This window comes from Suricata suricatta, chromosome 11, assembly GCF_006229205.1.
Source record: "Suricata suricatta isolate VVHF042 chromosome 11, meerkat_22Aug2017_6uvM2_HiC, whole genome shotgun sequence".
NCBI lineage: Eukaryota > Metazoa > Chordata > Mammalia > Carnivora > Herpestidae > Suricata > Suricata suricatta.
The window spans coordinates 38,548,011-38,561,835 of NC_043710.1; the positions used below are offsets into that span (position 1 = coordinate 38,548,011).

At 44.9% G+C, this 13,825-nt stretch overlaps 1 protein-coding gene across 2 annotated transcripts in view; it reads right to left on the reverse strand.

Annotated features, from left to right (window-relative positions):
- NAV2 (neuron navigator 2) overlaps nucleotides 1-13,825 on the reverse strand; it is a 373,160-nt gene that overhangs the window by 235,722 nt on the left and 123,613 nt on the right. For both annotated transcript variants that reach the window (XM_029956497.1, XM_029956496.1), the window contains exon 3: nucleotides 6,181-6,233. In XM_029956497.1, the coding sequence (XP_029812357.1) occupies nucleotides 6,181-6,233 (53 nt within the window). The remainder of the gene's footprint in view (nucleotides 1-6,180; nucleotides 6,234-13,825) is intronic.

The following is a 13,825-nucleotide window of genomic DNA, read 5'->3' on the forward strand; positions in this document are numbered from 1 at the left end:
GAGAGAGAGAGAGAGAGAGAGAGAGAGAGAGAGAGAGAGAGAGAGAGAGAGAGAGAGAGAGAGAGAGAGACCTGGAAGTTGCCTCCATGTTGAAAGAGATTGCTGGCCAAAACAGTACCAATGAGTGAGAGGTGGCCGATGTTGCCTACTGAACTTGGCCCAGAACTCTTTCCACTTTGCCATAAATTCTAAGTGGCCTGTGGACTTTTCTTCATTCCTTCTTGGTTCTGTAACATGTGTGTGTCCTGAGGGTTGTATAAAAATAGGCCCAGGGGCCCAGGGAAGAGGCAACTCAGCTGCCCAAGGAGCTCAGACACTCCCTAGGCATGTGGCCCGCTCTCTCTCAGCTGTTGGGAGGGCTCAAGGTCGCTGGGCCTGGAAACCTGATTCTGTTGCAGATGGCCTTCCCGTGGCCCAGGGAGCTCTGTGAAGAGTGCAGTGGGAGGTACCTGGCGCCAGGGCTCCCCAAGGCCATTTTAACAGGCTGCATCTCACTAGGGGCCCCTACTCCTTTCTCAGCTCTTACAGATCCATCAACAGGTCAAGTCAGGCCCTTTCCACAAATACTCCACCTCCTCCCTTCTGCGGATTCTGCTGTATCCACACATGAAAAATAAGAGCAGGGACTGGGAGGTGGAGACTATTTTTATTCATGCCTTCTCTGTCACAGAAGCGAACACCACAGGCTCTTAAACTAGATGGACTTGGGTTCAAGCTCCAACTCTGCTTCCTAAGTCAGTAATCAGGAATGGGGGGAGAGGAAGACCCTAAAAAGCCTCAGTCCCTATGTGCATTTTTTAGGGGAAGGGGGAAAAAAAGGGGATTCTGCTCATGCAATGTAAGCTTGAAAACCAGTGCCTGGTCCTTCTCTGTGTCTATGTGCCAACTCCTAAGGTCTCGGGAACTCACGGCTGGCATTCCCACGGAGACCCCTGAAGGACAGGGTGGGGAAGAGAGCTGTGCCCTGAGCAGCAGGGGCACTGAAATTTGGGTCTCTGGAGTCCCAGGGGATGCACAGGCCAGCCTCTGGGATCCACAGTCTACTCAGACCATATGCCAAGTTCTGGGGTATGTGCGATCTGGGAAGCAGGAAGGCTTAGCTCTCCTTGGATTTCCAGGGGACTCTGTCTCTAACACATGAACTATGTGCACAAATCCTCACCATAGACTGCCATGTTCTTAGTGCTGCTCATAAGTGAGGAGCATGGGGAAGAATCATCTACCTGAAAGGGCTCCTGGGTGGATGGAGGGAGAGGACTGCTGGGCAGCACTTGGCATGGCACCTGGCACGAGGCAAACACTCTACGGGCTCTAGTTCTATTTCACCATTGTAATCAGTATTCTCCATTATTCTCTCTTCATCACCTCCTTAGCACTACAACAACATTTTGAGGGGTGTATTATCAATCCCACTTTATAGAACAGGAATAGAGCCTTCAAAACAGTTAAATAGCGAGCTCAAGGCCACAGAGTAGCAGAGAAGGAGCTTGAACTTGGCCTCTCTGGTTCCCAAGCCCAGCTGGCCCTCAGTCTAGAAGTACTAAGTGAAGAAGGCAGAGGCCTCCCAGAGAGCTCAGGAGGGGGCTGGGGACTGGGAGGCCCCAGATGACCCTGGGCCTGAGATCCACAGTCAGAGGGGTAAACAGACCTGGGGCTTTCCACTGAAAGAGCCAGCAGGCCTTACTAATGCTGCATCTCTCCTAATCAAGAACAGAAAGCCAAGCCATGTAAGATAACAATGATTAAAAAAGAGAACCACCCCCTGTGGCAGCCGCTCCTAGGCTCCAAAGAGAGGCAATGTCCCAGAGTACGGGGTCCGAGGAGCCAGGCAGTGCCCGCGGGCCAGGTTCCAGCCAAGGTTTCTCCTTCCAAACTCTGCTAAACACACCACTTGAAAGCCAAAAAGATGCCCCTGAGTTGCCATGGCAATGCTAAGCAGACCAAACAATTTACCCAGCTCTGACGCAAACACACAAACCTATTTAAGGGCCAAATGGATGGACTGGTGGGTGACAGGGGGCGGGAATGTTTCTACAGCTCCATCTCCAAGGATGCAGCCCCCGAAATGTCTAGGTCAGCCTGAAACTGGGCAAAAGGCTCCTTCGACACAAGCTGAGGCCAGCTCACTAGAGAAGGGAAGTCCCTGCTGTGCCATTCTGCCTTGTCACAGTCATGGTCCTGTCCTAGGAGGGCTAGGAGAGAGTTACAGTATATGCTGACAGTCTCGGCTCTGCCTCTTCCTGGGCACAGCCTTCTGGCTCCTGGCATGTTATGCTCTTTACCAGAAAGCAGAGCCTGTTGGGCAGGCCCACAGCAGAGTCGGGAGGATGGGACGTACCCATGAGTATGAATGGGCTCATACACCACATAGCACTGTGCAGATACAAGTTAGTGCCGATATTAAAATCATGAACTACCATTTCCCACCAGGTAGGGTTTTCACCTCCCAGAGCCCGTGACTGAACTTCCCTCCACAAGGCTTGATGACCAGGGGGATTTCCCTTTAAAAAAAACTTCACTCCAGGGGTGCCTGGGTGGCTCAGTCGGTTGAGCTTCCGGAGATCCAGAGATGGAACAGGTCATGATATCACGGGTCATGGGTTTGAGCCCCACGTCAAGCTCTCTACTGACAGCTCAGAGCCTGGAGCTTGTCTTCAGATTCTGTGTCTCCCTCTCTCTCTGACCCTCCCCTGCTCACGCTGTCTCTCTCTATCTCTCTCTCAAAAATAAATAAAACATTAAAAAAAAAACTTCACTCCAAGGGGCACCTGGGTGGCTCAGTCAATTAAGCATCCAGCTTTGGTTCAGGTCATGATCTCATGGTTCAGTTCGTGGGTTCGAGCCCCACATCAGGCTTGCTGTTGTCAGCGCCCACTTTGGATCCTCTGTCCCCTTCTCTCTCTCTGCTCCTCCGCTGCTTGCATTCCCTCTCAAAAAAAATTTTTTTTTAAATTTCACTCCAGGATGCAATAGGGATTGCCCTTGCCAAATGTGGGGATCCGGGTAGTGATGATGGATGCAGTTCTTCCAGATCCAAAGATCTCCATGCCTATGGGGTCTGTTGTACTCTGGCCCTTCCGGGCCCTGTTCCTCACTTTGGAAGAGGAGTCTCACCAGATATAGCTTATGGCATTGCAGTAGGATTATCAACACAAGTTGCACACACAACCTTCCTTTGCAAGAGTCCAGGAAATCCTTTAGTAAAGAGATGCCCCAGGGCTGTGAATCCTCTTCTACACATCATTTCCCTGTGACTTTCAGACCTGCTCTTAGAAGTTATTCTTAAACCTCTCCCTTGTCCTTGTTCAGAATGGGCCCCACCATGCCATGCACAGAGGTCTGTGGAAACAGCTGCACGGTTATTCTCTGCTCTCCTGCGCACTCATCACTGAGTTCCTTGAGGGTGAGGATCACATCTTGTTCACCTGAGCATTCACTCACTGCCCCCACCCCGCCCCCTGCCCCAGGCCTGGCATCAGTCAGCACTCTTCGAATGCGGACTGGCAGGCTGGAAGTTACAATGCCACACTCCTCTTGTCTCCATGAGTGCCCTTGGGATCTTCTAGTCCATATGCTCTCACTTCCCCATCCTCCTGGAAAAGAACATTTGAAGCAGAGCCTGGAGGGCAGGAGTTTGAGAGCTGAGCTCCTCAGCAACCTAGTGGGTCAGAAGTGAGAGGGCTGTGCCTCCTACCCACAAAAACCAAAGCTCTGGGCCCAACCCCCAGGTTACGTGATGGACTGAACCTGCCCCTTAAAAAGTGGAACAGCATCCATTCCTCTCGCTCTGAAACAGCACTGTTTTTCTTTGGCTCCATTACTCAAGGCCCTTGAAGAGGCTCTGCTTCCTCAGGGAGCGAGCCTATCAGCTCTGTGGATTATTTCTGGGAGGCGCAGTTCCCCTCCAAGCAGGTGCACTGCCCGAGTTCTCCTCTGTGTGTCATCTTCCTTCCGCCAACATGGTGCTCCCCTCGTACTTCCCACTCGGTCTCCTCCAAATTGGCCATATTTAGCCAACAACAAACCTTTATCACTAGCTGCCCTACATAAAGCCTCATTTGGAGTCTGACCTTCTAGAAATGGTGGTTCACCACTGGGCCCTATCCCCAAAGTGTGCTTCCCATGAAGAGAAATGCATTAGCTCTGCACATGGCCGTACAGATGCACAAACACACACGGGGGTCCTCGTAGATGGAACACACCCGTGCTTGTCGAAGAAGCACTTCCTGTGTGCTCTAGGTGAGGCTCTGCCCTATGAATTTGTCACAGTGTGGGATGCAGGGCACATGACAATGGCTCTGTTGTCTTTATCATCTTTCACATCTCCTACACTCACATCCTGTATGCTGAAATAGTCTCTGCTTCGTCTGCCACCAGACCGTGTCTGCCTCCCCGCCCCTATGCTGGAACTAATTATCACCAACAATTATAGGATTTTATATTCCTATGTTTAAAAAAAAAAAAAAAGAACACAAGAACCCAGGCCATAAAAAACAATACTTTCACAGCTGGAAGAGTTAGAGAAGCCACAGAATCACACTGGTACCATGGCAGCATTTATAAATAACATTTTGCAGATAGAGCTAATTTTGCACCAAGGAATCTGAGGTGGCAATATTATTTTATAATCTTGAAAGTGGACTTCAACACCTCCCGCGCAAGGCGCAGAAAATATAGAAGTGCCAAAGAGAATAAAAGGTTCATTACCTTCAAATGTCAAGTCTACACAGGCATTATAATGGGCTGGCACAAATGCATCAGTATCTTTCCCAGGAGCAGGGTGGGGGGGAGCACCTCTCTTTCATGTGAGATAGGACTGCATGTGTAAAATGCTTACACTAAATTAAGTCTTCTGCCTTCCACATTTTCTCAATTATTAATATACTAGACAGCTGCAGCAGCTCTAGCAAAAATAGCACGCAAGCTTTTCCAAAAGTCAAAACAGCCAGGAGAGGTCTGCATGGGGACTTTCCTGTCTAAGAGTGATTGCTCTCTGGAGCAAACCAACAGAAAAAAATCTCCAGTGAAACGACAAAGAAAAAAAAAATCCCAAAACAAACAAACAAAAAAACTGTTCCAGAATGTAAACTGAAAAATGACCCCCCTCCCCAACCACACACACTCCCCTTTTTCTAGTAAAAACTAAAGTTGACCAAAGGGCTGCCTGTCCAACTTATTGGGATAACAACTCCAAAAGTTAAAAAGAAAAACCAAGGAATGCCAATCATCTTGTTATACTTTGGAATGCGACTATCAAATTGTGTCAATTCAATGGGAGTAAAGGGAGGTCAGAAAAACAGATTATGCTTTTTTTTTAATTTTTATATTTCTGAAAGCAAATTAATGTCCTGAAAAAAGAGAGAAAAGAAAAAAAAGTTGTCCTTAAATTGCCACCTTCATATTTTAAGCAGGTAGGAGCATTATCTTAACAAACTGATATGTACAGACTTCGTGTAAACACTCATGTTCAAAAAGCATGTTGACGGGAAAAACCAGGTAGCAAGCGCATCACAATGTAATGCACTCTGACCTCAACAGTGATCATGAATTCTGATTCAAAGATTATGAGGAGGACATATAACAAGAACAGATGTTAAAAGATTCATTTGTTTTTGGTTTTTTTTAAAGCTCTAATATCAGAGCTTAAGTGTATCACATGGGAGAGAAGATCCCTTTCAAGGTCATGTTAACAATGGTCTGGATAGTCTAACACACTTCACATTTCCTGTCACCATTCTGATTTCACATCATTCCAACCTTTGAAGGCAATCATGTCACATGCCCCAATTTCTGAGTAGGCCACCATGACCTCATGTGGGCCCCAGCACCATACACGAACAGAAATCGCCGTGTGTCTTTGAGAAAGCAAAACTGAGTCCCAACAGTCCAACATTCTCAACATGTATGTTTGTACCAGGTCTGCATAATTTGTTTCTAAAAGAAAGGTCAGTATTTCATGTTCCTTGTGTAAGACTCTACATAAAATCATGGCTACTTTTTAGTAAATGCCAACAAATGTCAGAGAGAAGCAGAACAGGCTGCTTGGAAATAGCTGTTAGTTTATTAATATAATCCCCTCGAGGAAAGCTTACGGTGTGGCTGTTTTCAAGATGGTCACTGCCATGGAGAGGCAAGGCTTACTTCCGTAACATAAGCACTCACCAGCCGCATACCACTTACCATTTGCGATCTGTTCTTGGGACAGCCATTGATGTCTTCAATCTTCTCATTGGCTGAAAAAAGAAACACAAGTCAGAAAAATAAACAATCATCCCCAACACTTTGAGTAGTGATGTTCAGGACCCTTGAGGCCAACCAAGTCCTGAGGCCCATACTGGGGTTTGTCCAATCAGCGCAGGCATGTGAAACACTGAGCCGCAGCTGGCAAGCTTCAGGACTTACTCATCCAGCCACCGTCCTCCAGGGACAGCTGGGGCAAGGTCGTTGGCATCTAAAGCAGAGACAACTGCGTTGACGACAGTCTTGGAGCATTGAGACACCACAGAGATGTGTGGAGACTGGGAAACAGTCAGAGCTGTGATTATGCTTTAGTCTCTTAGACAGCTATGACCTCTCCACAAGAGACGGGAGGGTTCAGAGCGGGTCAGTCCAGCTACAACTCCATTCCTGGGGACAAAAGGCATACATGAAGTATCTAACCTCATCTCTTCCCTTTTGTTAATTTAAAAAATTAAAAAAGTTATTTCCAGTGTAGTTAACATACAGCATTCTAGTTTCAGGTGTACAATATGGTCATTTGACAGTTCTGTGCCTGGTCCTGCGCTCATCACAAGTACACTCCTTAATCGCCACCCCCCATCCCCCACCCACCTCCCATCTGATAACCATCAGTTTGTTCTCTGTAGCTGAGTCCATTTCTTGGTTTTGTCTCGTTTTTTCCTTTTGTTTCCTAAATTCTACATGAGTGAAATTAGGTGGGATTTGTCTTTTTGACTTATTTCACTTAGCATTATATCCTCTAGCCCATCCATGTTGCAAATGGCAAGATTTCATTCTTTTTTTATGACTGAATACTATTCTATTGTGTGTCCATTCCATGGATAAAGGTAGGTGTGTGTGTGTGTGTGTGTGTGTGTGTGTGTGTACACATCTTTATCCATTCATCTATCAGTAAAGACTTGGACTCTTTCCATACTTTGGCTATTGTATATAATGATGCCATAAGCCTAAGGGGGGTGGTATGTATCCCTTTGAATTAGTGTTTTGTAGTCTTTGGGTAAGCACCTAGTAGTGCTGGATCATATGGTAATTCTATTTTTATTTTCTTGAGGAACCTCCATCTTGTCTTCCAGCGGTTGTGCCAGTTTGCATTCCCACCAAAAGTGCACAAGGACTCCTTTTTCTCCATGTCCTCACCAACACTTGTTTCTGGTGTTGTTGATTTTAGCCATTCCGACAGGTGTGAGGTGATCTCATTGTGGTTTTGATTTGCATTTCCCTGGTGAGTTGAGTACCGTTTCATGTGTCTGTTGGCCATCTCACCTCATCTTTAGCCAGAAATGCTAACATTGCTCAATATTAATAGGATTACTAGTAATCCTATCCCCAAAGTGGTAGCACACAGAGAAAATGAGAGAGCGAGACTTAAAAGTGACTCATCCAAGGCCACAGAGTGAGTCCAGGTTAGATCTGAAACACACTCCTAAAGTCATAATAGCTATTCAGAGAAGTGGGAGAAAGAGGTTATGCTGAATTAACTGGAAATCCATACCAGTGACATGGAAGAAAGGCCCAGGTTCTCATGGTGAAGTAAGGAGGAATCGCTATAAGACACAGCTCAAGTAATCTGTGGTGGGTGGAGGGGGTTTTCAGTTTGCCACGGCAATAAAAGGCATAAAAGGCAATATAGAGAGAGGTTTGAGTATGGTCTTTGGAGGCAAAGATTCCTCCAAGTATGAATCTCAGATCTACAGTTTCTTAGCTCAGTGAGCTCAACCATATCACTCAACCTCTCTGGGCCACAGGTTCTCCGTGTATAGGATGGAGTTAATATTACCCACTTTAGAGGAAGAGCTATGAGAAACAGATTATAGGATGCCAGAAAAATACTTCATGCAATGCCTAGCACACAGTAAGTGCTCTGTAAATGGCAGCTATCATTTATCCAATTATACATACCATCTATGTAAAGTTGGATGTATCTGTGTAAAAAATTAATACAAAATATTAATTTCCTTTCTGAGGTCTCCATCTGAGTCAAACTCAGCTAGGAGTCCATAGGCAAGCATTAAGGCTCTGCTGCCTCAGGGAAGTCCCTGTAAGCTTGCTCCCCAGTTCCCTTGGTCTTTTTTACTCAGCGTCCCCACCCCTAGGAGGAGAAAGCACCTGCAAGTCTTTGTTCCCTCAGCACCATGTACCCTCCTCTGTTTTGCTCTGAATCCTTTAAGGTGTAACTCCTTTTCTGGTCTCTCCAGCTATGCTGTGGAAATCCTGGCAGACGTGAAGATTTGGGTTTTCACATTTGTGTCCTCGGGGCTCAATAAGTACTTACAAAATCAAATTTCAAAAGAAAAAGAAACCATATCATGTGAGATTTTAATGAATATGATCTCCAGGAAGAGAAGAGATACTAAAACTATCTGAAAAGGATAACCAAATCAAAGTGTCCCAAGCTCCAATTTTAGAATTCCTGAATCTAATACATAATACAGCTCACCATTACCTCAACTGGACTTATTTTTCTCTGGTGTTTCTACCTCAAGAAAGAAGGGAGAATAAAGCTAGGGTCAAGAAGTTGTTTAAGGGAGAATGGAGGAGAGGGGTAAATGGGTGACGGGCATTGAGAAGGGCAATTTGGGATGAATGCTGGGTGTTGTATGTAAGCCAAGTTGACAATAAGTTATATTAAAAAAAGAAATTGTTGAAAAATCTCATTCCTAGTAGACAGTCTGTTTAGTATACATTCATGCTAATCTACACCTTTAGAATTCGCCCAGACTAATAGATACTCCACTCTAGGACCCACCTTAGAAGATGTCAATCTTCAGAGATCCAACTCTTAAGAACACTGAGAGAGATTTTAGGAAGCCTTTCCCACCTGTTTCCCTAACACCCCAAAGAGGTGCCTTTATAAAACCTTTAAAAAGCACATAAGAGGGTGCCTGGGTGGCTCTGTTGGTGAAGCAGCCAACTTTGGCTCAGGTCAGGATCTCACAGTTCATGAGTTTGAGCCCCGCATCAGGCTCTGTGCTGACAGCTCAGAGCCTGGAACCTGCTACAGATTCTGTGTCTTCTCCTCTCTCTGCCCTTCCCCTGCTCACACTCTGTCTCTCTCTCTCAAAAATAAATAAACATTAAAAAAATGTTTTTAAAGCACATAAGAAATGCCCAGTGAATGGGATGACTTAATCAGCCAGAATAGATCACTAGCAGATCAACTCCAGGAGAATGAGCTTTCGCATCTGCTGCTTCTACTGTAACCCCAGAGCTCAGGACAGTGCCTGTACACAGTAGCCACACAAATATTTGCTGAAAGGAGCTATGGAATGAGTATTCTGAACATTTCCAAGAATCAAAATTTTACTGCCTATTTGGAAGCAATGGTCTTTTCATTTGTCAATATAGAGGTACATACTTAAAATGAAAAAAAAAAAAGATCCTTGACAAATGGCACACCTTCAAACAAGGGAAATTATGGCAGGCCTGTACTCAGACCCTGGGTTTTGGTATACAACACTGGAGAGTAAATATGTGGCTTCTAAGAATCCAGGTCCCTCAAGGTATCTTCCAGTTGGATACTCATATTGGCCAAAGTCATAAGTCATTAGATTCTGATCAATACCCAATTCAGCATTAGGTCATTAGTGTCCATTCAAGTGAAGGATGGATCACTGTGATCTTATAAAATCATTTTAAAGATTCTTTATATACCATCTGGATAAAAATGTCATAGGGTTTGGTCTAATTGCTACTCCACTTCCTTTTTGTAGTCTGTTACCTAAAACCACAGTCAGGTTCTGCCTGAATTCAAATACTGCAGCTCCTATGAATTTAATGTCATTTTACAACATTTGAAATAAACCAATGGCATGGAGCCTACAAATGGCCATGCAAAAGAATACATGGGAAGAGATAAACCAAATGCCTAAGCCCCAACTCAAAATAAGTGTTTAAAGAAAATGCAAAACAAATCCTGAACCTCCTCATTTCCAATTTCATATAATTAAAATACTTCTGCTTTGCTTAAATTCTCAAGAATTTCCATGGCTGTCATAAATACTTAGAGTGGTAACAGCAGTTCTGATTCTGCCGATAAGGAAGAAGAGCTTGGTCTTGAGAGCCAAGTTGTGGTAGGGGGTCTTTGGATGTAACCCAAAAGCAGACAACCAAAGAAGCAAAGGCATTTGTCCCCAAAGTCCTCAACTATGATTCAAACTGGCATCCCTAAAAACCAGTGCCAGTGTATGTATTCTAGCAGGTTCAAGACATTCTCAACCCATGGATGTGGTAACCTGCTGCATACAAGGTGACAAGTTAGTAACAGGAAAGCTTTAGTGCACTTTCCAAGTAAGGGGAGTGACATCAAGCTCACTGCTCTCCAGAGGACTTCTTTTGAAGGGATGAGAACATTTCACCACCACACACATCCATACATAAGACAGCTGGCAGCCCAGCCAATGGGAAGAGAGAGAAACTGGCTGCCCAGAAAGGCAGAGGACTTACCCAGAGACACACAAGGGTAGTAGGTCATCAATAGGAAGAGGGCACAATCCTAGATGCTGTCTGAATTTCCTGGTTGTGCTCAAGAGGCAGCACAAATGGCAATTGAAAATGAACTATCAGCTCTCTTCTAATAGGAACACTCTTCCCCAGTCCTCTGTCCTTGCTTCCTCCTCCTCTCCAATCCTCTTTTGTTCATCCTATTTCCTTCCTTCTCTCTCTTCTTTCTCCCTGACTCCCACCCCTTTTCCCCTTCCCTCCTTCTACCCCCTTCTGGCATTCTCTCTGAGTGACAGCAATGTAAGCAGGAGGAGGGAGGCCTGTCTCTCCCTCTTGATTCATGCTGTTGATCCTGGCCTTGTAAACCTCTCTAATAACTCATGGTGATGGCACTGCGATGGGCTGGCAGGCAACTGCCGGCTTTGGGCAGCTCATGACTCAAGAAGATAATCACACTAATAAGAGGTTGAACAGAGACTGGACCCTCGGTCATGAAAGGCAGGACATGAAAGGCAGCAGTGAAAGATCCATTTCTGCCTAAAGGGCAGAAGCAATGGTATAAAAGTGTGGGCTCCAAATCATCCCACTCCCCAAGAAACCCAGCTCCTATGATAGGTAGATGGACTCTAGAATTGATCTATGTGGGGTAGATGAAGACTCAGGAGCAGTGTCTATGATTAATACCTAAGGGTTTCCTTTAAGCTACACATCTGATCATGGCACTCCCCGGTGTGGAAAACCAACTCTTCAACCACCAGGCTTCATGCATAGGCAAAAGCCCAGAATTCACTGCCCTGTGCCTGGCAGCCCTGCCTTATTTTGCCTTGTTGACCCTCTGGCTCTCTGCCCTCCAAGCCTCTATTCACGCTATCTTGTCTGCCAGGAATGCCCCCCTGACTGCTTCACCTAGCTAACTCTCAGTTTGAGGTCTTGGCTTAAAGGTAAATTCCTCAAGGAACCTTTCCTTGATTCTCCCCCTACACCCTCTTGTGGGTCAGGTCTCACAGCTTCACTGGTCCTCAATCATTATGCACTATACTCCTCCCAGACCTAGAAAGGGATTGTCCTCTCAAAGGGACCACCTCTCTGCTTGTAAGTTTTGGTGGGCCTAGTTGTACATATGTAAGTACATATGTATGTACACACATATGTATTTATTTATTTATCAAATTTGTTTTGAGAGAGAGAGAGCTAGAACACGTACAAGCAAGAGACAGTCACAGGAAAAGGGAGAGAGAAAAAAGGGAGAGAGAAAATCCCAAGTAGACTGTGTGCACTGTCAGTGTGGAGCCCAATGTGGGGCTCAAACTCATGAAATGCAAGATCATGACCTGAGCCAAAATCACGAGTTGGACGCTCAACTGACTGAGCGAGTCAGGCACCTCTGATGAGCCTTCTCTCAGAGGTATTCTTTTCTCTATTTTGAAATAACTTCAAAATGACAGAAAAGCACAGGAATAGTACAGATAATTCCCATACACCATCTATTCTCATTTTCTCCCTCCCTCTCTGTATAGGTGTGTGTATATATATTATTTTGTTTTTTTCTGAATCACGTTAGTGTAGACTACACAGATCATGTCCTTTGTCCCTTACACTTAATATCCTTGTTCTTTGCAGATACATACTATCTCATGGGACAATTATAATATTCCAATTTTACCAATTGCCTTTAAAATGTCCTTTATAGCACTTTATTCCCCTGTACAAGATCCATCCCAGGATCTCGTTGCACATTTAGTTGTCACAGCTCTTAAATCTCCTTTATCCTGGAACAATTTCTCAGCCTTTGTCTTTCACAGAAGTGACAGTTTTGAACAATATAGGCCAATTTTTTTTAAACAGAGAGTTCTACAATTGGAGTTTGTCTAAGATTCCTCATGATTAGTTTCAGGTTTTCCATCCTTGCCTGGAATTCAACATAAGTGATGTTATGTTCTTCTCAGGGCATCACATCAGCAAGCACATGACATCCATCTACCCCCTTGCCAATGATAGAATTTTGATCTCCCAGATATGCCATCTTGATACTCCCCTGTGTGGATACATTCCCCTTACAATTAATAAGCCATCAGTGGAGAGACACATTGAGACCATGCATATATCTTGCTCCTTAAACTTCATCCTCCAGATGTCAGCATCCATGGATTCTTGCCTTAACTAATCTTTACCATCATGGTTGCAACTTGCTCTCTATTTGTGAGTCAGTGCGCCCCCGTACAGTGGAGTGCTTCCTTCTCCCAATAGATGTTTCTGTCAGTATTGACCTATAGAGTCCTATTTTATTCCACAGTCATAATCCACAACTGTGCTCAATTTTGAGGTGCTTGTGGTCTCACATTACAGTCATTCTTTGTAGCCATAGAGGGTAGAACTAACACGTATAGGGAGACATTACCAAGGAGGGTAGATTTTGACCTAGTGAAAGAAAAGCTCTGGAAGGATTCCAACTCTCTATCATTAGAATTAGCTGACTGGGGAAGTGGTAAGCTGGCCATCGCAGGAAGTATTTAACAGTTTGTTGACTGCTCTTTCTAGAAGAAATTCATGAATCAGAAATTAGAGGTTCCTCCAAACCTTTGAGACCTGCAACAAAATCCAGAAAGGAAGAGAATGTGACATCTAGTTTAGAGGCATATGCCGAAGAATTCTGACTGCTGACAAGGGAAAACATCCAGCCACCTGTTGGACACAATCCAACCAGGCTTGTAGAAGCAGGAGCTGCAACAAGTGAATGTCGAATCCCTACCCCTCTTGATTTTTCTTGATCATCATTGCATGCCGGCCACCATGTAAATGCCACGAGCCAAGAAAGGAGGACGACTCAGACCCAGGCCCATCAAAGAAACCAATGGAATGACAGAGGAGTGTCCCTCCAGCTCTGCCTGGGGATGCTAGGGAAGATACGGACTTTTCCACAATGAGTCAGGGCTCATCAGCCAAAGAACAATTGCAATACCAAAATTCTATCCAGCACGTGATGGACTATGATTCTGGGAAAATCTTAGACCAATAGAGATATACACACACGTGTGTATAAAATACATGCACATACACAAATGTATCTTTTTTATATTTTATTTTAAAGGATATATGTATGGAAGAAGGCATGGACAGACTGGTACAACTGATCAATAGCTCAGCA